This window comes from Taudactylus pleione, unplaced genomic scaffold (assembly GCF_031769625.1).
Source record: "Taudactylus pleione unplaced genomic scaffold, aTauple2 ptg000504l, whole genome shotgun sequence".
NCBI classification, from domain to species: Eukaryota; Metazoa; Chordata; class Amphibia; order Anura; family Myobatrachidae; genus Taudactylus; species Taudactylus pleione.
This window is the reverse complement of record NW_028284906.1, coordinates 747,148-773,184: the sequence shown is the minus strand read 5'-3', so window position 1 is coordinate 773,184 and position 26,037 is coordinate 747,148. Positions and strand designations below refer to the sequence as shown.

Genomic DNA, 26,037 nt, shown 5'->3' with positions numbered 1-26,037 from the left:
GGGCTTTGAGCAGAGCAAGATCAGGGACAGTAATAAAGCTGACAGTAGAAAGTGAAAGTACAGACAGCAGGCTAGCAGTTCAGTCACATACAATGCAGAAGAAACAAATCCCTGCACTATTAGCGCTGATTCTCAACTACTCAGACCCTCAGGCTGGTAGGACTCAGCGCTGCATACACTGACCTGTGACAAACAGAGGAGAGGTATGCTGGGGGACCCAGACCGCAATGCCACCGCTCGCAGGCTTCCAGCAGTGTTCACCATGCTTTAAAGATGGCCACCGAGGAGCAGAAGATGAAGGAGGCCGGCCTGGGGAGGACAGCTGACACACTGTGGCCAATCAGGCAGAGCAGAGAGGCTGTGTGCAGCAGGGGAGGCGCCGGCTGTGAGACAGGGAAAGCGCGCTCCCCTGGCATGCATTTAACCCCTGGGACGCCGCAGCGCATGCCGCTCAGCAGTGGCCCGCTGTCCCAGGGGGTAGTGGAAGCGCAGGTTGGTCGCCTGGCTCCACGCTGCAGCCAGTCCCCAGGGAGCCCCCTGCCTGGGGACTCAGGACCATGTGACCAGCGGGGACCCACCACGGGACCCCGCTGCTTACCTGCATCCCCTTGGATCCGGCCATGGTCCAAAACATCTGGGGACACCGCTAGACGTGACCCCAGATGTCTACCAGCATCCCCGGATCAGTACCGGCGTTCTGGTACCGGCGGGGTGTAGGGGAGACGGCATGGACGTCAGTACTGACTGTCCATGCTGTACTCCCAGATGTGCAGCCAGCGCTGCCTTTAAAAGAAACTTCAGGGGCTCTTCATAGCCCCCCTCTGCACAGTGCCTCCGACTCCGGCCAGGCACCGACGAAACTGGGATGCCTTGGCCCGGGGGCGGGGTATAGGAGAGGGACCCAGATGCATCCTGGGAGGCTGAAAACTTTAACTCTGTGGTGCCTGAAGACTGACGTCATCACCTATACCCCAAGGTAACCTGTGGATACCCTATGGACCCTGAAGTAGAAATGTAACTTTCCCAGCTCCCTCACCTCTGAGAGTCTGGTCACACTGTATGGTAATGTACTTACTATCTCAGTGATGATATGAGAGTGATGTATAATATGTAACTTTCCCAGCACCCTCACCTCTCAGAGTCTGGTCACCCTGTATGGTAATGTACTTACTAACTCAGTGATGATATGAGAGTGATGTATAATATGTAACTTTCCCAGCTCCCTCACCTCTTAGAGTCTGGTCACCCCATATGGTAATGTACTTACTATCTCAGTGATGATATGTGATGTATAATATGTAACTTTCCCAGCACCCTCACCTCTCAGAGTCTGGTCACCCTGTATGCGTATATACTTATTATCTGATAACGCGATAGTTCTGGATTACTTACAAACCTTACTTGTTATAAATAGTGAAATAATTCACACAAATACAGATTCTAAAATAAATGACAATGCTTTTACTTAAAGACAGCTTAATCATACATATATTTTGCCAGTGCACTTACAAAACATAGGTTATACCAACAGCAATAGGGAATACTTGTAAAATAAATTTGTGACACCCAGTGCAGAATAGCAGTCAGCCAATACTTTATACATACATAACGGCACTGGCACCCCGGAACCTCGTCCTGTGCTCTCTCCTCCCCCTCCCTCAGCTAATATTTATACCTTATTTTTGTTAATCCATCAAATCAATCCAATTAATCTAATTAACATTTTTACGTGCTAGGTCCTCATTGGTCATCTGTGCTTTAGCCATAATATTGACACTATTCTGTGTTCTTTTTGTTCCCATGTAGAAATCTGACATGGTCGTCCATTTAGCCTTCATTTCTGCTTATTGCAGGTAAATGCTGTTACCTCATTTGTTTATGTAACTGAGACTTGCCATCAACTATTCTGCAGATTTTAAAACTTATACATTTTAAATCCATAATTCTTATTGCTAGAACAATGGATATCAGTTTAACCTATACATATCTCCGCAGTTAATCACACCTACAGAGAAATAAAACACTAATCTCTATACACTTTTTAATACATCATTTAACATTAACTTTAGCTAAGATATAAAACAAGATGGCTGCTGCATCAGACACACTTATTTTAGAGAGGAAAGGGAAGGCCTAATCCTCTCTTGGAGCTATTCAACAAGTGCGGCCTTCCGCAACTCACACAACAAATATATATACTCTCAATCATTTCTATATGCTATAAATTGCAGTGCAGGAATATAAAGTTACATAAGCATGCATATATTTGTGAGTTGCTGATTGAATATGTATGTCCACATTTTCCTGTTTTATCACTATCTCAGTGATGATGAGTGATGTATAATATGTAACTTTCCCAGCTCCCTCACCTCTCAGAGTCTAGTCACTCCGTATAGTAATGCACTTACTATCTCAGTGATATGAGAGCGATGTATATGTAACTTTCCCAGCACCCTCACCTCTCATCACCCCGTATGGTAATGTACTTACTATCACAGTGATGATATGAGAAGGATGTTCATATGAAACTTTCCCAGCTCCAACTCATCTCTTAGGGTCTGGTCTCCACTAAATGTTTCTCCCAGACATCACAATTTTCAAGCTTTTCTATCTGCTCACAAGACCTTCACCATTCCACCTACCCCAATTATACCTTCAAGCTTCCTTCTGTATTCTCACCAGACCATCTTTCCACCTATCCCAATCATACCCTCATGCTTCCTTCTGTATGCTCACCAGACCTTCACATTTCCTTACCTGCTCACCAGACCCTTATCCTTCCTCCTCCGCTAAACAGACCATCATCCTTCCACCTACCTAAATCATACCCTCAAGCTTTCTCCTTCCTGTTTACCAGACTCTCTCCTTTATGTTCTTAAGAATCTTCCTTCTCCCTGATAACTAGCTGCAGGTTGGTTTTGCTCTCAGATCACATGAGATGCAACCGTATCCATGAAATTCTGACTATCTCTGGTCACATCTCTTGCAACTGTGTCAGGCTAGGGGATAATCCACATTTCCAGAATATGAAAAAAACAGGGCTCTACCCGTATGTTTTCTTATTAAAATGTGCATTTGAACTTTCATGCATTTTAGTAGTTTTATTATGTAAAAACAATAATGTAGCCCGACAAGACACCAGTTTGAAAAGCAGACAACCTAAAATTAAATGTGGGTCCATGTGTTTAAAGCTAGCAGTGGTGAGAAATGGGCATAAGAATTCCCCATCTCTTGAATTATTTGCTTTCTGTAGTATAGAGTGATCAGCAGACAATAACTACTAAGGAGACATATTGACTGGACTGAGAGCAGGGACTCTAACTTTCAAAAAAGTATGCACGTGCCAGAATTGGGGAGAACAAGCACATTTGTTGCCCACTCCGATTCAAGTGTGCCCATGGATTTATCGATGTGATCATGGGATAAATCTTCAACATCCCTTGACTTCATAATGATTTCATCAGACAAGTTTCTATGCTGTAGAACACACTGATCACCTCTAAAGAGAACACATCATTAGAAAAAGGGCACTCACTTTCAAATTTAGTTGCCCAAGAATATTTAGGTGCCAGGATGAGGGAGATACAGCACTTTTAAAGCCCTGTAGCTATTCTCAGACTTTTGAAAGTCAGGGCTTTGTCATGCAGTATTGTGGTAATGATGTAATCATGCCCTGCCTTCTCTTTTGGCCACCATCAGCAGTAAGGTAAGCTTCCTCCCCCTTTAATCTCCTGCAGTGCTGAGGATGATTGGGTCTCGTCCTCAGCACTTTTGATGTATATGATGAGGACTAGTCCCACTCGTTAGCAGAGAAAGGGTTGATTAGAAAGTAAAAACAAACTATGTAATAGGGTCCCAGATTCCTGTTATATATGAAGACCATTGTCAGGATTATTTATCAGAATGTTAAGTCTTATTATTGATTAGAGTGATGCCTGTTCTAACATTATATTGCTGACACACATTTTATCTATGAACTTGTACAAGAATAAAATTATAACTTAATATACTGCAGTATTATATTTGAATCGCCACCCATAAGGTATCTCTGTATCATGTCTATGAGCTCAGGTAAATTGCTTATCTCCTGTGTGACTTCTTTGATGTCTAATAAGACATGATTTCTGTACAAAAAATTTCCCACACTCCGAACATGGAAATGGTTTCTCACCTGTGTGACTTTTCTGATGCGTAACCAGATATGATTTCTGTGTAAAACATTTCCCACACTCGGAACATAGAAATGGTTTCTCACCTGTGTGACTTCTCAGATGTGTAACAAGATGTGATTTCTTTGTACAACATTTCCCACACTCAGGACATGGAAATGGCTTCTCCCCTGTGTGAGTTCTCTGATGTACAACAAGATGTGATTTGTCTATAAAACATTTCCCACACACAGAACATGGAAACGGTTTATCACCTGTGTGAGTTCTCTGATGTACAACAAGATGTGTTTTCTGCGAAAAACATTTCCCACACTCAGAACATGGAAATGGTTTCTCACCTGTGTGACTTCTCTGATGTGTAACAAGCTGTGTTTTCTGTGTAAACCATTTCTCACACTCAGAACACGGAAATGGTTTCTCATCTGTGTGACTTCTCTGATGTGTAACAAGATTTGATTTCTGTGTAAAACATTTCCCACACTCAGTACATGGAAATGGTTTCTCACCTGTGTGACGTTTCCGATGTGTAAGAAGATGTGATTTGTCTCTAAAACATTTCCCACACTCAGAACATGGAAATGGTTTCTCACCTGTGTGACATCTCTCATGTATAACAAGTTGTGATTTCTGTGGAAAACATTTCCCACACTCAGAACATGGGAATTGTTTCTCACCTGTGTGACTTCTCTGATGTGTAACAAGATGTGATTTGTGTGGAAAACATTTCCCGCACTCAGAGCATGGAAATGGTTTCTCACCTGTGTGACTTCTCTGATGTGAAACAAGATCTGATTTCCATGTAAAACTTTTCCCACACTCAGAACATGGGAATTGTTTCTCACCTGTGTGACTTCTCTGATGTGTAACAAGACGTGATTTGTATGTAAAACATCTCCCACACTCAGAACATGGAAATGGTTTCTCACCTGTGTGACTTCTCTGATGTAGAACAAGATCTGATTTCCGTATGAAACATTTCTCACACTCAGAACATGGAAATGGTTTCTCACCTGTGTGACTTCTCTGATGTAAAACAAGCTGTGATTTATGTGTAAACCATTTCCCACACTCAGAACATGGAAATGACTTCTCCCCTGTGTGACTTCTCTGATGTGTAATAAGATTTGATTGGTCTCCAAAACATTTCCCACACACATGACATGGAAATGGTTTCTCACCTGTGTGACATCTCTGATGTATAACAAGATGTGCTTTATGTGCAAAACATTTCCCACACTCAGAACATGGAAATGGTTTCTCACCTGTGTGACTTCTCTGATGTGTAACAAGCTGTGATTTCTGTGTAAAACATTTCCCACACTCAGAGCATGGAAATGGTTTCTCACCTGTGTGACTTCTCTGATGTGTAACAAGCTGTGTTTTCTGTGTAAACCATTTCTCACACTCAGAACACGGAAATGGTTTCTCATCTGTGTGACTTCTCTGATGTGTAACAAGATTTGATTTCTGTGTAAAACATTTCCCACACTCAGTACATGGAAATGGTTTCTCACCTGTGTGACGTTTCCGATGTGTAAGAAGATGTGATTTGTCTCTAAAACATTTCCCACACTCAGAACATGGAAATGGTTTCTCACCTGTGTGACATCTCTCATGTATAACAAGTTGTGATTTCTGTGGAAAACATTTCCCACACTCAGAACATGGGAATTGTTTCTCACCTGTGTGACTTCTCTGATGTGTAACAAGATGTGATTTGTGTGGAAAACATTTCCCGCACTCAGAGCATGGAAATGGTTTCTCACCTGTGTGACTTCTCTGATGTGAAACAAGATCTGATTTCCATGTAAAACTTTTCCCACACTCAGAACATGGGAATTGTTTCTCACCTGTGTGACTTCTCTGATGTGTAACAAGACGTGATTTGTATGTAAAACATCTCCCACACTCAGAACATGGAAATGGTTTCTCACCTGTGTGACTTCTCTGATGTAGAACAAGATCTGATTTCCGTATGAAACATTTCTCACACTCAGAACATGGAAATGGTTTCTCACCTGTGTGACTTCTCTGATGTAAAACAAGCTGTGATTTATGTGTAAACCATTTCCCACACTCAGAACATGGAAATGACTTCTCCCCTGTGTGACTTCTCTGATGTGTAATAAGATTTGATTGGTCTCCAAAACATTTCCCACACACATGACATGGAAATGGTTTCTCACCTGTGTGACATCTCTGATGTATAACAAGATGTGCTTTATGTGCAAAACATTTCCCACACTCAGAACATGGAAATGGTTTCTCACCTGTGTGACTTCTCTGATGTGTAACAAGCTGTGATTTCTGTGTAAAACATTTCCCACACTCAGAGCATGGAAATGGTTTCTCACCTGTGTGACTTCTCTGATGTATAACAAGCTGTGATTTCTGTGTAAAATATTTCCCACACTCAGAACATGGAAATGGCCTCTCACCTGCCTTAGCTGGTTGATGGGTAATAAGCTTTGTGTTCTGTGTAAGACATTTGGCATCTATAGAAGAGGGAAATACTTTATCTACTCTAAGAGCTGTAATAGAGGTACCAGGAGAACATGCCTCATTATAAGCAGGATCAGATGATACATCTGCACTGTGAGGTACTGGATGTATAATTGGGGTAATGGGGTTTTCTCCCAGAGAATCTTGTTTGACGTCATTATCTTCTATTTCACAATCTGGAGATAAAATTAGATTTTCCTTTGAGATATTCCTGCTGTTATCTCCATCTGCTGGGAATAAAATAAATATATGAATGCTGCCCCTTAAGTATAATTTCCAATAATAAATGTTAAGGCTTTATTTTACACTCCATTATGCATAGAGCAGGGTGTGCAGCTTTACTGTAATAATTTGCTTTCATGTTACAGAGTAATTCCAAAGCTATGTGTGGTGATAATACAGCTATAAAATATGCTGTAACTTATTAGACCGATGTTGCATAAAATTAAAGCTAACATGCATGAAATAAACACTGCTGCCTCCAGGCTTGTAGGTAAAATGTGCAACATCCAGGAGAACTGGCACTGCGGCAATGCAGAGGTGTCGCCGTGTGCATGTAATATTTACACTACTCCTTTATTGTCTACACCAGCGGTGTTCAACCGCTGTGCAGTAGCACACAAGTGTGCCGCGGGCGGTTGTGAAGTGATCAGAGCCGCCGGTCACACATTATAGTGTTGCAGAGTGCAGACCGAGCTGTAGCTGAGCTCCTATAACAGTGTGTAATAATAACAGTATGTAATAGAGTATAACAGGGGATTTTTTTACCAGCATTTCCCCTGCAGTGAATTCCCCAACTTCACCACTTGGGGGCAATTTATGAGGAGGCCTAAAACCCAATTACACGTGCACCCATTAAACCAAGGTTAAATCATTTATATACCAAAGAAACCAGGATTATGGTATTAAAAGTAGAAATATAATCAACACATAACACTGGATTTCCTCAGCTGTAAATGAGTCTTCACAGGGTACAGAACAGTCAGCGCGGCGTTACCTGTACAGCGATTCACCCTATAGGCAAAGTGCACAGGATCAAATTCAGCAGCACAATGAGACTTGCTCTGCTGTAATACCAGACGCTCATAGCATTTCCTAACCAGAGCGATGGGACGTAATCACTTAGACATTTAGGTGCAGCACTATTTGGGACAGGGACAATAGTTGTGAACAGTGAGCGAGAAACAAATTAAATACGATCCCTCCTAACTGCTGGGAACACTCTGTAAGAACCTTTCCGAGTCCCATCCGGGCCGGCAGCTTTGCTAGGACTTAGGCTGTGCAGAAACTCCAGGACTCCCGTTACTGGGCCGGCAGCTTTGCTAGGACTTAGGCTGTGCAGATACTCCCGGACTCCCATTACATGGACGGCAGCTTTGCTAGGACTTAGTCTATGCAGACACTCCAGGACTCCCGTTACCGGGCCGGCAGCTTTACTAGGACTTAGTCTGAGCAGACACTCCAGGACTCCCATTACTGGGACGGCAGCTATGCTAGGACTTAGGCTGTGCATACACTCCAGGACTCCCGTTACCGGGCCGGCAGCTTTGCTAGGACTTAGTCTATGCAGACAATCCAGGACTCCCGTTACTGGGCCGGCAGCTTTGCTAGGACATAGTCTGTGCAGACCCTCCAGGACTCCAGTTTCTGGGCCGGCAGCTTTGCTAGGACGTAGTCTGTGCAGACACTCCAGGACTCCCGTTTCTGGGCCGGCAGCTTTGCTAGGACTGTGCAGATGCTCCAGGACTCCCGTTACTGGGCTGGCAGCTTTGCTAGGACTGACTGTGTGTACATACTGGGTGATCATAGAAAGACAGTATGATTATGACATTGTACCGTCGTTCCTGATCCCCTGTACTGCCTACACTGAACGATCAGTCGTTCAATGTAGGCACGCTGCATCATTCCTGAACATGGCCATGGACAATGCCGGAAACGACCAGCGGGCGCACGCACCGCTGGTCGTTTCCTACATTATAGTGCACGATTACTGAGCGATTGCATGATTCCGATGTCGTAATCGTGCAATCGCTCAGTAATATCGCCCAGTGTGTACGCACCATGAGTCTGTGCAGACACTCCAGGACTCCAGTTTCCTCTAACACCAGAGGTGATTCCTGAGGCAGAGTCTTCCTTAGCAAGCAACTTCTTATCCTATCTCAACCCCTTTAGCTTTATAATCAGTAATATCATGGATACGCAGCTTCGGATCCTTGTTCTGATTAAAGTTTATCCTCCGTCCTTACAGAATAATCTATTTTAGCCTTCCTAATACCTCTCCTCCATTCAGACCTGCTGATTTCGTAAGCGTCTTTATCCGTAGATGTAAAATCCCCATCATAAGCCTTAAGTAGAGAATGGACCTCCCCGTTTAACCAGGGTTTCTCCCATAAACATGATTACATGCTCTACACAATTGATATTGCCTAGAACCATAGAGACAAGAGGATCTACATCTATTGTCCCTTCTGCCGTAAATTTCTCCTTGAGCATGTCCCAATTTGTAAATTCTATGGTATCTTGTAACCTCCCCATAGCCCCTCCAGGCCAAACTAGAATAAAGAAGAATGGTCTAACTTTCCAATATTAAGGTGGGTACACACCTGACAGATATATCTGCAGATGATGGTCGTTCATACACACTGAACAGCCATCTGCTTGTGCCCTCGGATCCTTGTGGCCAGTGGGCGGGACCCTGCGGCTGGGTCGGGGTCGTGTGCCGTCCTGCTCCTTGTGGCTGCCGCTGTGTGTACGGGCGGTCTGCAGACCGCGTGTACACACCTGCCAATGGACAGATATGTCTGCAGACATATGTGGAGGGAGAATGTATCCTGTGAGGTGCTTTTACAGGGAGAGGTCACATTTCCCTCACAGGAAATTTTAATATGATCATTTCCTAAGGGCACGGGGATACACATTCTGTAGGGAAACATCTACCACCTAATGTCACATGGCAACACATAACCATAAATGTAAATACAACATCATACTATCATACAGGCTTGGCATAATCACCAGGGTATGAAAAAATGAAAGAACACCGGGCTAAAAAGTACAGTCCAGGTAGGGATTGGAATAAGGCGTAACTTTAGTCCCCTACACAATTCCGGTTTCAATTTCCACTACTTTCCTCCCCCACTTTTTGTTCCATATTCTCAGTACAAACTTACTGGTGTTATAACCACACCTGGGTCAAAAGGACTGAGGGCCAGGCTACCCGAAGAGTCTAGTGCATGGCCTTTTGAATCTGGTGGAGTTATGATTAGTAGTTCACAATTTTTGAGTCCTCCACCAGATTCCCAACTAGATGTCCCTGGTAGCAAATAACTGTGGGCCCAAAACACACTTGTAAATTTCCGACCCCTCTCATAGTCGTTCCGTGTGCTCCGATCTGAAAACAAGCAAATAGTGGGATACTGGCTGGGAGCAGTCTCCCTCCTGGTGGTGCATTACATGTGACTCTGGCACTTCAGGAGTGTGTTATCTCCACCTGCCCCATACATAAAATTGTCAGTTGCATAAGGACGGGCCCATGCTGGCACTCAGATGTGGCTCCTAATACAGTGTGGGCCTCTCCTCCCACCTCCCCAGACTGCACCCCCATCTTCTGCCCAATAGCAGTAACATGTTCAGGCTCCTGCCCTAGTACTAAGACAAACTGAACTTGGGGTGTAGGAAAGTAAAGATATCTGACAATTTATCTCTCAACTCTACCGCCACAAAAGCCACTTCCACTGTTCCCACTGATCACCCACCATGTGGCTGCAGAGAAGCCGTCAGGACTGACTCATCCCTGTCCAGATCTTCTCCATCAAAACCAATTCACCATCCCCTAAACACAAAACTGTGAATGGCTCAGTAGCCAGGCTGGTTTGAGCTCTCCTGAGGGATTCCCTTGGAGGTTCTGTCACCAGAGTGGTTGTAGGGTGATCATGGAGACTTCTTTCCTGATTTCTCGCTGGCACTCTGCTATGACTTCCATATCCTCAAGATCAGTGTAAGAGAAACACAATGACTGTAGTCCTGTGACAGTATTGGAGAGACTGTGTGACTATTTCTCCCTCAGCTGAGAAAAGCGATTGTAGGTTGTGTCCTCTCACAACCACCCAGCTGTAGGACCTGTACTCACATGGGTCATTACAACATTCTTGATCTGAGATCTTCAATAAATCCTCTGTGACCTGACAGTCACTTGCCAAGACCTCATCCTCCGAGGACTGGCCAGTTGTATCACAGTTCAGGCTGGCCACTGTGTGACATACCCCCAGGGAGGAGAGAGCTGGTTGTAGGCAGTGCTTCCTAACATAAGCTTGGTGGGCAATGTTCCATCTCTGCAAATTGGCAGTATCTACCCAGTTCCTCATCTGTAAGATGAGCAGAGGAAAGGCTTGATAGGTGGCTGATCTCTGTCCTTGTTTCTTCTCCTGCGGCCTTCTGTTCATTGACCTCTTGGGCCAATCGCAATATCTCTCCGTGTATCAGCATTTCTGACTTCCAGGTTTATCAGTGATCCATGCCTTGAGCTGTAGCCTGCCTTAGGCATCTGAGGAAGGCATCCATTAGCTTCACCATCTGCTCCCACTTATCTGGCCACCATTCGATTTGGATGTCTTCCCAAGCAACTTCAAATGACTCATAAGGGTATGGGGATCCACTCCACCTATTATGCCAGGAACCGCCTGAGATATAGTAGGCATAACAGGGCTCCTCCATCCACTATCTCCACTTTAGTAGGGTCTTTGTGGTGCCTTCTCCGCTTATGTGGTGCCATTTTTGCTGTGAGGGTAATACCGACCAGCAATCTATTTGTTTCACAGCTTGGCCCCTGGCAATGTGGCTCTCCGACTTCTCCTGGTACTGATGAGTGTGCAGAAGACCTCTTCTCAAGCCAGTACCATGACAGCTTTCTTGTGCATTTTTTTAACCCATTCAGCGGGCGTTCTGTTTGTGCTGCTGTCTCCGTTCTGCTGTGATTCTTGTTGCCGAGCTTTTAACTTGAGTGATCCCACTGCTGCCACCAAAAGTGATGATACAGGATTGCAGATCACTAGGGTTTGGAACAAGGTGTTTTTACTTTGTCCCCTACACAATTCCGGTTTCTTTACATTGTACTATGTCCATGTGCATGACAGGCAAAACAGCGCGCACTGGTTGTCTGGACGTAGCCGTAAACCAAGGGGAAACAACACAGTGTAAAATACAAACCAGCAAGAACCAACCAAGAAAACAACGGAGCATAAAGGAGGGAGCACAGTGTTCTTCAGATGGAATCAGAGAACAGGATGAAAAGGTTATTACAAACTTCTCTTTCATCCAATCTAGGGACTACTAGACCATGGGAAGTTCAAAAGCTGAACCCAAAACCTTCTGTCCAAAACTAGCATCCTTGGACAATTATTACACCATGAGTCTCCTCTGTTTGCTTAGTGCTGGACTGTATTCCAGATATGGGGATTATTAAAGGTGGTTGAAAAAGTGTCCAAGGAGATTATTCGGATTTCCATCACCCATGAGTGGAACCACATTCAGATAAGCACATACTTACCTTTTTTACAACCATCAATTAGGGTTATAATTACTACACTATGAGCGCCTTCTTGTCCTGTTACTCTCTCCCTCTATATTAACACACACACGTATTCATTAATTGCTTTGTTTATGAGGACATTTAAATGTTAGTGAGTAAGATCACGCTATCATCTGACTAACCTCAGAGCACTTATTCATCGCCGTGGGTGAGGAAAGCAGCCAATAGCAATGTGGTAAGCAGTCACATAGTTGCACCAGATATATATAGCGTTCCCGCTAGGCTGTTTTAGCGGGGCGCAGCGCCCTGCCCTCCTTCTGGAGGGCAAAAAGCGCTCTGCCCTCACAGCCTGCGGGTGCAGTCTTCACCCGTGGGTCTCAGTGTCCCGCGGGTGGGGAAACGTGCGGTGACCCGATCACCGCTTGAAAATAGACGCTGGGCGCATGCGCCCAGCATCTATTCTCCGTCAGCAGCGCTTGGGGGCTGCCCGGCGTGTCCGTAAGTGCCGGGCACGCCCCCAAGAGTGCCGAAAAGAGGGCACGTCTTATAGACACACCCCCCTTTTCAATGACCATGCCCCCTTTTTGGGTGCGGCCCTGCCTGCCGTCGGAGTTAGAGTGAACACTATATATACCTCTATTACTATCCAGCAATCGGTCTATTGTCTTGTAGGAGTAAAAAATTACATCCCTCAAAAGACTTTGGGTCTGATTCAGAGCCGGACGCTATATGCGGTCGTTCGTTCTGGAAAAAGGGGTGGCTATTCAAATGAACTGCTCGCTCTTGGCGGTCTGTTGCCGCCTCTAAGTCTGAACGAGCGAACAAAACTTGCGGTCGTAATTTTGAAAAAACGCCCCCTGGCTGCTCGCACCATACGTCATGTCCGCTATTTAATAGATTAATCGAGTACATCGAACAGCGTATGAACTGCTCGCTATTCTTGTGGTTGGTTTTTCCTACCGCTATTTTGCGAGCAGTTCTGTCTATAAAACAACCAGTGACATGGTCAATGACGCTGCTGTTTTAATTATGCACTCCCTTAAAACGCCCGTTTTGACCTTTAAGCACGCCTGCGTTCTGATTTCCACTCCCCGTTTTCAAGCACCTTCCCCTGTTACCACCCACATACACCTCCTCCTGTCACTCAAAATAGCAGGCATTCGCTATTTAGCGAACAAACGATTTTTGGCCGTACTGACTGGTTTGCGCATGCGTATTAAAATCCGTACGCATGCGCAGATGTGCGAACATTGCTCATAACGAACGAGCGGCCGCTTACGAGCGGCTCTGAATGAGGGCCTTTGATTACATTCAGTCACGGTCTGATTTCACTTTCCAGGTCTCATATAAATTGTGGATAATTCTGCAGTAACCACCTCTAATTAGCTTTACTAATCTATAAACTGTTCACTGACAGATAATTGTGTAGGATAAGAGATTGTTGTAGTGACTGAGCAAGGGGAATTTGAGACTTTATTCTGTAATAAGTGTTTATTACTCACCTCTGCTGAAATGTGTAGGGATTTCCTCCTCCATACACTGCTGATCACCCCTCATATACGTCTCTTCTTCTCCCTCTGTATCTTCTGCCTTCATATCAGTCACGTAGGTCTCTTCTTCTCCCTCTGTAGCTTCCATCTTTATATTAGTCAGATACAGCTCTTCTTCTCCCTTTATATCTTCCACCTCATTATCAGTCAGGTCTTTATCCTAAAGTATCCACAAAAACAAAAAAAATCAAATAAGGAGATTTATGTTCTTACCTGGTTAAATCCATATCTTCGTTCAATAGGGGACACAGGGACAACACTGGTATAGGGCTGTGCAGAAGGACTGAGCACCAAACAGTTAATCTTCTTTGACTTCAGAGCAGCCCAACTTATTTCTCCTCTATATCCCCAGGCAAGACAGTTAGGTTAGCAAGCCCAAGGCAGGAGCGAGAAGGTGATAGAAGACCGGCACACAAATCTCCAAACACACCAAAGAGATGGACAGGTGAACCAGAAACAGAACAAACCCCTGCAAGCCAGATGCATAAGGATGGGCGCCCTGTATCCCCTATGGAACTTGAAGAAATAGATTTAACCAGGTTAGAACATATATCTTCTTTTCTTCTTCATTTCCATAGGGGCCACAGAGACAATGCTGGGATGTCCCAAAGCAATTGCCCTAAGGGAGGGGATGCTGAGCTGCACTGAGAACTCTCCACCCAAATGCCACGTCTGCGGAGCTGAAGGTGTCAAAGGAGTAGAAACGGATATACATGTGGACAGACCACATAGCCACTCTGAAGGGCTGTAGCGTAGCCCTGAGAAACCACCACCCCTACCCAGTTGTCCGATGTGGCTCCAGCCAGATCTCAGAAAAAAGCAGAAGCTGGCTTCCCAGGAGGCCTGGCCCATGAGGCTGCAGGCTTGTCGGCAGGGCTGGTGGCGGGACATATGGCAGCCCAGGGTTGTTTGATTCAGGGCTTGGAGTCCTTGGAGGAAGAACCCTGGGACATGGAGAGAGATCTATGGGCTACCACAGATGGTAGATATGCCGTTTTTAATGACGCCACCGTCACAATAATCTTGTCCAATTCCGGACCAAAAAGAATATTCCCAGAATAAAGAAGGGCCCTCAGAGCCTTCTTAGAATCTGAGTCAGCCTGCCAGGATCGAAGCCAGAGGGCTCTCCTAGTTGCGACGGGAGAAGCTGACATTGGAGGTTAGGATATTAGAGTCAAGGGCCTCCTCGTCGAGATAGGAGGCAGCCTCTTTAATATGCACCACTAGGGACAATAACTGCACCCTGGGAGTACCAGAAGAGAGGCCGTCTGCTAGGGCGTCCGCATAACTGCCGATGGCCTTAGCCACTCAAGCGGAAGCCATAGCCGGACGTGCGATAGCACGTACATGTGAAAAAATAGCCATAAGGAAGATTGCCAACTTCCTAACTGTCGGCTCCTTAAGGGAAGCCGTATTAGGGTTAGGAAGAGTAGAGTTCTTAACTAGGCGGGCAATATGCATGTCAATCGAGGGAGGAGACTCCCATTTATGATGCTGCTCAGCAAGGAGTGGATCAAAGGCCACAATGTGCTTGGAGACCTGAAAGTGTCTATTAGGAATAGTCCAAGCCTTCACAAAGATGTCCTCAAGCTGTCCTGACTTAGGGAACTCTACTGAAACCTGCTTTTGCCCTTGTACACTGGAGCCTTGGTTCTAGGGTCTGGTTCCTCATCCTCGATTTGCAGAACCATATGAACTGCCTTAATAAAGACGAGGATTCCTCCTGAAAAGATGAGGGATTCACATCTGAAGCAATGGCCCCGATCTCCTCAAGGACAAAGGGCCTGATTCAGCAAGAAACGCAAGTGAGAGATCATAAGTACCCAGCAGCTGCTGGTATATGCTAGTTAATGCATACGCACAGCACCTGCAGCAGAAGATGCAGACGCCCAGCAATATATACTGCCGCCCATCTCACTTTACTCAATGCTTGAACAGTACGCAGGACAGCGGAGACATCAGTAACATCAAGAAACATCGAACCCATATGCACAATAGTGATTGACCAGACCTCGCACGGGATCTTGGCCGCTTCCTGTGTGCATCGAGTCGTCTGGCTGCGTATGCCACTGCACTGCCTTAATTATGAACAGCTTTCAGACACACAGGCACGCCTGCGTTCGCCCCCGACCATCCCCCGTCACACCCACAAATGGCACTTCCTGTCAATCACTATAGGCGCCGTCTCCGTGCTCGCTGCGTATTCCTTGCCAACCATTACCCGACCGCACTGACTGGTGTCTTATACACATGTACAGAGCCGCAACATTAGCCGAATCCTCACTTGCGTTCCTTGCTGAATGAGGCCCAGAGTCCGAAGCATAAGCAGACTGTGGTAGTACCTTTCCTCCTGTATGGTCTGCGTTTGGAAGCACATCCTTATCCAGCATCTGCTGGAAGGAAAAAAAAGAGACCTACGCCAAACCCTGAACTGGCTGGTAAAGGGAACTTCATGGCGGATCCAAAGTGGGTGACTGCAGACTAGACTGCAGAAATCGTCAGAGAGAGGTTTGTCAAACGGTCAACTAGCTGTGACATTACATGCGACAGGGAGGAAGCCCAGCGCGGCTCCTGGTTGGGGGCTGCGGATGGGACCTCTTGCTGCGCATCTGTGCAGCGCGGGATACAGAGGCTGTCCTGGACTAAATCCAAAGGTAAATGGCCGCTGCTAGTGCAGAGCCCTGTTACCTATGTGCCCTAGTGGTCTAGCAGGAGTGCGGGCAGCTTGTCAGAGATCCGCCGGTGGTCTCCAGAGCCAGTGGGTTAAGTTAAAATAGCGCGGTTCCCTGCAAGCAGGAAGCAGCCATATCTGATCCCCCATGGTTGCAACTGAAGGATGGGGTCCTCTCTGCTTGTGGAAGAAACAGCTGAGGTCCCTGACCCAGTCGCAAGCACCATGGCCACCGACGCCAGGGGTAGGTGGAGTGGCAGCGTTGAGTGTACTATGGCACGATCAGCGCTTCTCACTCATTTCGAATAAAATTAAAATAAATAGAATAAAATAGACCCCAGGCTGCATAAGCAGCCCTGTGAGAAGTGTGCCTGGCTCCTGCAGGCACCAAGGGAACTGGCCTGCCTGGAGCTGGGGGTGGGATATAGGGGAGGAGGCTGGGCTACACTGACGTCAAAGAAGATTAACTGGTTAGTACCCAGTCCTATTGCACAGCCCTAAAACAGCGTTGTCCCTGCATCCTCTAAGGCAGATGAAAACACTTTAATACTGTCTGAGTACATTATCTAAGAATAAATACAATATTATAAGCATGTAAGACAATCAATTAGAAGCAGATTAATTCATTAATAAAAAGTCACTTTGCAATTTCGATCCTTGGGAAGAGCCCATATTACCTGATGCTCCTGTGGGGTCCTGTGATTCTCCTCTGTACAGTGCTGGGAATACAGAGGACGGGGACATCTCTCTGGGGTATTTCTGTTACTGGGTCCATCTGTAGGAGACACACAGTGACTGAGTACATTGTATATATGTGATTCTCCTCTGTACAGTGCTGGGAATACAGAGGACGGGGACATCTCTCTGGGGTATTACTGTTACTGGGCCCATCTGTAGGAGACACACAGTGACTGAGTACATTGTATATATGTGATTCTCCTCTGTACAGTGCTGGGAATACAGAGGACGGGGACATCTCTCTGGGGTATTACTGTTACTGGCTCCAGCTGTAGGAGACACACAGTGACTGAGTACATTCTGTATATGTGATCATTAGATGCTGAGGGGACAGTAACAGAACCAGCAGGAAGGAGTCGGCACAGATTACAAGCGGGAACAACCACCCCTGGGGCTGGCGGCGTGTGACCATTGTTACTACCAGCACAGAATAACAAGTTACAGACAGTCTGGTCAGTGGGGATTAGAGTCCCCTGTGCAGGATACAATATACTGGGCGGCATGTAGGGTCAGTCCATAAATGGGCCCTTTATCAGTAAGACCGTCTGTGACCGGATGACCTTACACCGCCAGGTGATCACAGATGTATAACATGATAGAATAGAGGGTGATTACTGATCCCTGAGTAACCAGAGTCAGCTTACCCCACCACTCCTAGGATTCCCTCTCACCGACAGTAACCGCCTGTTACTGACTCCTCCCACTACTCCCACTACGTAGTGGCCGGGAAGCTCTTTGCCATCGCCCGGCTCCAACACCGGTACCTGGAACTACTTCTCCCAATCTTCTATTACCCACACATGGAACTGCCTTCTTCTGGGTACAACACTTCCTGGGCAGTGCTGACTAATTCCCAATGGTCTCTTAGTATGGACTAGTCTACACGGGGCAGCTGACAGAGAGTTTCAGCTATGAGACACATTCCACATTCTCCAGCTGTTCTGGATTGAGGCTAGCAGTTTGCGCTATACTGGTGGTCACAGGATACAAGCAGATGCTGGCGTCCTAAGGCAAAATGTTTATTGCTCAATGTCTTGAAAAGAATATTCCCATTGCTGGAGGTGCTTGGGGCAATCACAGCATACAAGCTGTTACAGAAGTACAATCCTCCTTGATGTTCCAGAGGCTATATACTCAGGGTTCGCAGGCCCCCTTTTTACACACTTCTAATACAGAATACCACAGGGGGAAGCCCGCCCTGGGTCACTTAACTAATCCAGCTAAGTGCATAGCGTTCCCGCTAGGCTATTTTAACAGTGTTCCGCACCATGCCTGTTATCTGAAGGACAAAATGCCCCCTGCCCCTCTAAGCGAAGCCCTGCTAAAACAGCCTGAGGGTTCCGTCCCCACACGAGGGCCGCAGTATCATATAGAGGTACAGCCGTAACCGCCGCTGAATGGCACATGCTCTTGGCATCTATTCACAAAACAGCAGTGCTTGGGGGCAGCCCGGCAAGTCTGTAAGTGCCTGGCACGCCCCTAAGAGTAATAAAAAGGAGGTGCGTCTTAAAGACATGCCTCATTTTCTCCTGGACACGCTCCCTTTTTTGGGCGTGTGACCCTTTCTAGGTCCAGCGCCAGGCAGAATGAACACTAAGTGCACATGCACACATTTAACATTTTCCTTTGTGTACAGTGGGGAGTGGTCACTCCTCTGTGCCTCAGACCACCCATAAAGTTAACCACATCTCAGGTGCCAGCAACTTTGGAAGGGGATGGGGGGGATTGTGACGTCCAAAACTTTACTTCCAGAATTCTTCTACGAGACCTTATCACCTCCCCTGTCTGAATTTGGGCTTAGATGTAGAGAGAAAAGATCCCCAGACAGCAGTCTATTGGCCACCGAGTGTCAGCTCTTTGGAGCTCAGAGAAATAATCAGCTGTCTGTGCTGGCTGTTCTCTCTGCATCTCCTCAAGTCACTCTGCTGCAGGACGCTGCATGGGAGGCCATTCTGATTCCATCGGAGGGGGAACAGCCGCCCACAAAGGGATCCAAATCCCCCCAGGGAAGAGTTAAGTGCAATGATACTTTTAAAAATTACACTTGTATCAGACTTTCATACCAAACAACCCCAGCGGCTAGTGCTGGAGCATAACTCTTTCAGTGGTGGGGTATTGTGAGCTAGGCTCCCGGTCCATAGCTCGTATCCCTGCATTTGGGACTAGATTCCCGAACACAATAACTCTCCCTGTATCGCTGCAGCCGCCAGACTTAATCCTCCTTCGCACTGGAGGAGGATTAAAATTTCAGGACGGCTCCTAAAATTTGAGATACACCAGAGAGTGTGAGGAGGAGACTGGTCAGATCTCTGGGCTGGTAACACACAGTGACATGATGTGAGGGGGAGAGCAGGAGTATAATAGGGGCTGATGGCTCCTGATGTATGAGATACACGAGAGTGTGGTGAGGAGACTGGTCAGATCTCTGGGCTGGTAACACACAGTGACATGATGTGAGGAGGAAAGCAGGAGTATAATAGGGGATGATGGCTCCTGATGTATGAGATACACCAGAGAGTGTGGGGATGAAACTGGTCAGATCTCTGGCTGGTAACACAGTGACATAATGTGAGGAGGAAAGCAGGAGTATAATAGGGGCTGATAGCTCCTGATGTGTGAGATACACCAGAGAGTGTGGGGAGGAGACTGGTTAGATCTCTGGGCTGGTAACACAGTGACATGATGTGAGGGGGAGAGCAGGAGTATAATAGGGGCTGATAGCTCCTGATGTGTGAGATACACCAGAGAGTGTGGGGAGGAGACTGGTTAGATCTCTGGGCTGGTAACACACAGTGACATGATGTGAGGGGGAGAGCAGGAGCATAATAGGGGCTGATGGCTCCTGATGTATGAGATACACGAGAGTGTGGTGAGGAGACTGGTCAGATCTCTGGGCTGGTAACACACAGTGACATGATGTGAGGGGGAGAGCAGGAGTATAATAGGGGCTGAAGGCTCCTGATGTATGAGATACACCAGAGAGTGTGGGGAGGAGACTGGTCAGATCTTTGGGCTGGTAACACACAGTGACATGATGTGAGGAGGAAAGCAGGATTATAATAGGGGATGATGGCTCCTGATGTATGAGATACACCAGAGAGTGTGGGGAGGAGACTGGTCAGATATCTGGCCTGGTAACACACAGTGACATGATGTGAGGGGGAGAGCAGGAGTATAATAGGGGCTGATGGCTCCTGATGTATGAGATACACCAGAGAGTGTGGGGAGGAGACTGGTCAGATCATTGGGCTGGTAACACACAGTGACATGATGTGAGGAGGAAAGCAGGAGTATAATAGGGGATGATGGCTCCTGATGTATGAGATACACCAGAGAGTGTGGGGATGAAACTGGTCAGATCTCTGGGCTGGTAACACACAGTGACATAATGTGAGGAGGAAAGCAGGAGTATAATAGGGGCTGATAGCTCCTGATGTGTGAGATACACCAGAGAGTGTGGGGAGGAGACTGGTCAGATCTCTGGGCTGATAACACAGTTACATGATGTGAGGAGGAGAGCAGGAGTATAACAGGGACTGGTGGCTCCTGATGTATGAGATACACCAGAGAATGTGGGGATGAGACTGGTCAGATCTCTGGGCTGGTAACACACAGTGACATGATGTGAGGGGGAGAGCAGGATTATAATAGGGGCTGATATCTCCTGATGTTTGAGATACATCAGAGAGTGTGGGGAGGAGACTGGTCAGATCTCTGGGCTGGTAACACACAGTGACATGATGTGAGGGGGAGAGCAGGATTATAATAGGGGCTTATGGCTCCTGATGTTTGAGATACATCAGAGAGTGTGGGGAGGAGACTGGTCAGATCTCTGGGCTGGTAACACACAGTGACATGATGTGAGGAGGAGAGCAGGAGAATAATAGGGACTGATGGCTCCTCATGTAGGAGATACACCAGAGAGTGTGGGGAGGAGACTGGTCAGATGACATGACAGTGACATGATGTGAGGAGGAGAGCAGGAGTATAATAGGGACTGATGGCTCCTGATGTATGAGATATACCAAATAGTGTAGGGAGGAGACTGGTCAGATCTCTGGGCTGGTAACACACAGTGACATGATGTGAGGGGGAGAGCAGGAGTATAATAGGGGCTGATGGCTCCTGATGTATGAGATACACCAGAGAGTGTGGGGAGGATACTGGTCAGATCTCCGGGCTGGTAACATACAGTGACATAATGTGAGGGGGAGAGCAGGAGTATAATAGGGGCTGATGGTTCCTGATGTATGAGTTACAATAGAGAGTGTGAAGAGGAGACTGAGCAGATCTCTGGGCTGGTAACACACAGTGACATGATGTGAGGGGGAGAGCAGGAGTATAATAAGGGCTGATGGCTCAAGACTCCCCCATTGTTTAGACACAATTACCTAAATTGTTTGTACTGGGAAAGGGGGGAGAAAATTAAGAGATTGTTGTAGTGACATATGTGACTCTTCTTTAATACTCACCTGTGCTGATATTTGTAGTGATTTTCTCCTTAAACTGCTGATCACCCCTCACATATTCCTCTTCTTCTCCCTCTATATCGTTCACCTTTAAATCAGTCATATCTTTACCTTATAAAAGAGACAAAACAATAAAATAACACACAAATACCAAAACAAGATACAAGACATAAGTAAAAGAAAGTGTGGAAGACTAACTGTAGCTGCCCTACAGACCATATCTATATAATAAGTGAGAAAGTGTTTGTGCGCTTAGGTCTGTCCTGTATACACAGCCAGAGATTTGTAGCTAGCTACACCAAATCTATCATGGCGGTGTAGTGTGACCAGAATTAGATTTTTTAATATGTTTGAAGCTTGTTTGGGTCATGGAAGTCTACATAACCAAAGATCGGTGTGTGCTGGAAGAGGTGCTATTAACCCTCATATATCACTGTACAGTCCCCTCTCCCCCCTATATTGTCGGAGCCAGATGGTTGGCTGAGACCTAAATTGTAAAAATAATATCTGCGCTACACCATTTTGCGTTGTCCGCACGACGCCACCTTGCGGTGTATACACGATACCTCCGTGTACGGCGATATATTATGATTATTAGCGTTATGCGTCTGCCATTGCCCTACAGTAAAAGTCCTCACAATACAATACGTCCATTTATTAATACACATAATATGAACAACCCCGCAAAGCAGGTACCATGGTGTACTCCACAAACACGTAGATGCACAACGCTATCTAGCGTGTTTACTTAATATCCCCACACTGACACATTGCACACTTACATAGAAAGGTTCCGAGGCATTAAGGTTAATATTACAGGTTTTATCAATTATGTTGTGAAATGAATGTATTTGATATCTAAGGTTTAGTACATGATAAACAGACCGTGTTTGGTGCCACTCTAAACCACAGTCTATTTGCAGACTTCCGGTTCCATCGGCAAGGAGATCGCAACATGCGTCTGTGAATTATGGATCATAGAGAGATAGGCATTGAAATGTGCTCTGTATGTAATGTTTATTAGCTAGTTTAGACTTGTTCTTTGGTGGGAAAAGATACACAAAGAGCAGCTGGAGGGCTGAACCATTACTGTACAAATTGACCTATGAACTGTATCGTAACAGAAGAACCAAGAGGAAGAACCAATGGGACTATGCCAACTCGTTTCTATTGTATTGCCCACTCTCTGGGCCTAATTCAGACCCGTTCGCGAGCGCAGGACGCTCGCAAGCGGGTCGATGGTGCCCTAATGCGCATGCGCACGACGGAGGGATCTCGCACCAAAGGGGGTGTGCTGTCGATGGTGACAGCACGCCCCCTTTGGTGGGCGTGCCGGGGGCGTGGCTGCCAGACGGAGGCGGCAGCCACCGTCTGGGAACGCCTACCGTCTGAGTCCGGCCCCACTGACATCAGTAGTGATGTCAGTGGGAGTGATTTTGGCTCTGATAGAGCCAAAATCACTCCAGGGCTTGCAGCAGCGAGACCCTACCGCAGGGTCTCGTCGCAAGCCCGATGGTCGCGATGGTCTTGACCATCGCAACCATCATCATGGACGCTCGCTATAGCTGTGGGTGGTAACCCACAGCTATGCGAGCGTCCATGAGGCCGCTCCAAAATGAGGTAGGAGGGCCCTGATTCAGAGCGTACGGCTCTGAATCAGGCCCTCTGTACGGTATATATTCAAGTGCTCTATGTCCAGTAGTTAGTCATCATATTCTTTCTTTGACGGAGGTTTCACCTTTGATGCCGGGAAATCTGGATCCAGAGCGCCTGCGAATGTATCGACTGTACCTTGTGAATGTATAATCTTTTGCGCTAATTGTATTTAGATCAAGGCGTGTAACTGAATTCTTTTATGTAAATAATAATTTTTTGTGCTTTGGAACCACACTCAAAGTCTGGAAAGCAATTATTTCTTGTGCAACTAACAACGCTAAAAAGCGTCATTTGGGTATGAAGATTATTAGGTATTCATAATATAATATCACACAACAGTGTGTGCTGGGAGCTGTGTTATTCCCAATCATATATCAACATATGGTACCCTCTCCCCTATATAATAATTCTACACATCAGTGTGTGCTGGGAGCTGTGTTATCCCCCCTCATATATCACTGTACAGCCCCCTCTTCCCTATATAATAATAATACTACATATCAGTGTGTGCTGGGAGCTGTGTTATTCCCCTCATATATCACTGTACAGTCCCATCCCCCCAATATAATAATAATACCACAAATCAGTGTGTGCTTGGACCTGTATTATTCCCCCTCATATATCACTGTACGGTCCCCTCTCCCATATATAATACTAATACCACATATCAGTAGCGTTCCCGCTAGGCTGTTTTAGCGGGGCGCGGCGACCTGCCCTCCTTCTGGAGGGCAAAAAGCTCCCTGCCCTAACAGCCTGATGGAGCCTTTCTCACCCGCGGGACGCAGTGTCCCGCGGGTGGAGAAACATGCGGTGACCCGGTCACCGCCGGAGAATAGACGCTGGGCGCATGCGCCCGGCATCTATTCTCCCTGTCTGCAGGGCTTGGGGGCTGCCTGGCGTGTCCGTAAGTGCCGGGCACGCCCCTAAGAGTGACGAAAAGGGGACGCGTCTAATAGACACGCTCCCTTTTCCAATGACCACGCCCCTTCTCGGTCGCGCGCGCGCACGGACATGCCCTCTCTAGCTCCGGCGCCCTGCCTCCCGCCGGAGCTAGAGGGAACACTATATCAGTGTGTGCTGGGAGCTGTGTTGTTCCCCCTCAAATATCACTGTACAGTCCCCTCCCCTATATAATAACAATACCACATATCAGTGTGTGCTGGGAGCTGTGTTATTCCACCTCTCCCCTATATAATAATAATAATACCACATATCAGTGTGTGCTGGGAGCTGTGTTACTCCCCCTCATATATCACTGTACGGTCCCCTCCCCTATATAATAATACCACATATCAATGTGTGCTGGGAGCTGTGTAATTCCCCCTCATATATCACTGTACGGTCCCCTCCCCTATATAATAATAATACCACATATCAGTGTGTGCTGGGAGCTGTGTTATTCACCCTCATACAGTCAGGTGCATAAATATTGGGACATTGACAGAAAATTCATATTTTGGACTCTATTCACCACCACAATGGCTTTGAAATGAAACAAACAAGATGTGCATTAACTGCAGACTTTCATATTTAATTTGAGGGTAATTACATCCAAATCAGGTGAACGGTGTAGGAATTACAACGGTTTCTATATGTGCCTCCCACTTTTTAAGGGGCCAAAAGTAATGGGACAAACGAAACAATCCTAAATCTAACTTTCACTTTTTAATACTTTGTTGCAAATCCTTTGCAGGCAATTACAGCCTGAAGTCTGGAACGCATAGACATCACCAGACGCTGGGTTTCATCCCTGGTGATGCTCTGCCCGGCCTTTACTGCAAATGTCTTCAGTTCCTGCTTGTTCTTGGGGCATTTTCCCTTCAGTTTTGTCTTCATCAAGTGAAATGCATGCTCAATCGGATTCAGGTCAGGGGATTGACTTGGCCATTGCATAACATTCCACTTTTTAGCCTTAAAAAACTCTTTGGTTGCTTTTGCAGTTTGCTTTGGGTCATTGTCCATCTGCACTGTGAAGCGCCATCCAATGAGTTCTGAAGCATTTGACTGAATATGAGCATATAATATTGCCCGAAACACTTCATAATTCATTCTGCTGCTTTTGTCAGCAGTCACATCATCAATAAATACAAGGGAACCAGTTCCATTGGCAGCCATAGATGCCCAGGCCATGACACTACCACCACCATGCTTCACTGATGAGGTGGTATGTTTTGGATCATGAGCAGTTCCTTTCCTTCTCCATACCCTTCTCTTCCCATCACTCTGGTACAAGTTGATCTTTGTCTCATCTGTCCATAGGATGTTGTTCCAGAACTGTAATGGCTTTTTTAGATGTTGTTTGGCAAACTCTAATCTGGTCTTCCTGTTTTTGTGGCTCACCAATGGTTTACATCTTGTGGTGAACCCTCTATATTCACTCTTGTGAAGTCTTCTCTTGATTGTTGACTTTGACACATATACACCTACCTCCTGGAGAGTGTTCTTGATTTGGCCAACTGTTGTGAAGGGGTTTTTCTTCACCAGGGAAATAATTCTTCTGTCATCCACCACAGTTGTTTTCCTTGGTCTTCCCGTCTTTTGGTGTTGCTGAGCTCTCCGGTGCGTTCTTTCTTTTTAAGAATGTTCCAAACAGTTGATTTGGCCACACATGGGGCTGTATTCAGAGGCGGCCGTACGGTCTACGACCGCACGGCCACCTCGATGTTTGTCTAGTGCGCATGAGGGAGCCGGCTCCTTCGTGCGCATGCGTGAGACCCGCTACGACCGATAGCGCTGGTCGTAGTGGGTCTCTTTC

The 26,037-nt window shown here is 46.4% G+C and overlaps 1 protein-coding gene across 1 annotated transcript in view; it reads right to left on the bottom strand.

The window, feature by feature from the left end:
- Positions 1-3,974: 3,974 nt before the first annotated feature.
- LOC148501730 (uncharacterized) overlaps positions 3,975-26,037 on the bottom strand; it is an 89,655-nt gene continuing 67,592 nt past the window's right edge. Inside the window, exons 14-17 of the mRNA XM_088450030.1 lie at positions 21,630-21,737; positions 17,097-17,194; positions 13,701-13,908; positions 3,975-6,901 (exon numbers count right to left, since the gene is read on the bottom strand). Coding sequence (XP_088306156.1) covers positions 4,068-6,901; positions 13,701-13,908; positions 17,097-17,194; positions 21,630-21,737 — 3,248 coding nt within the window. The 3' untranslated portion in view covers positions 3,975-4,067. The remainder of the gene's footprint in view (positions 6,902-13,700; positions 13,909-17,096; positions 17,195-21,629; positions 21,738-26,037) is intronic.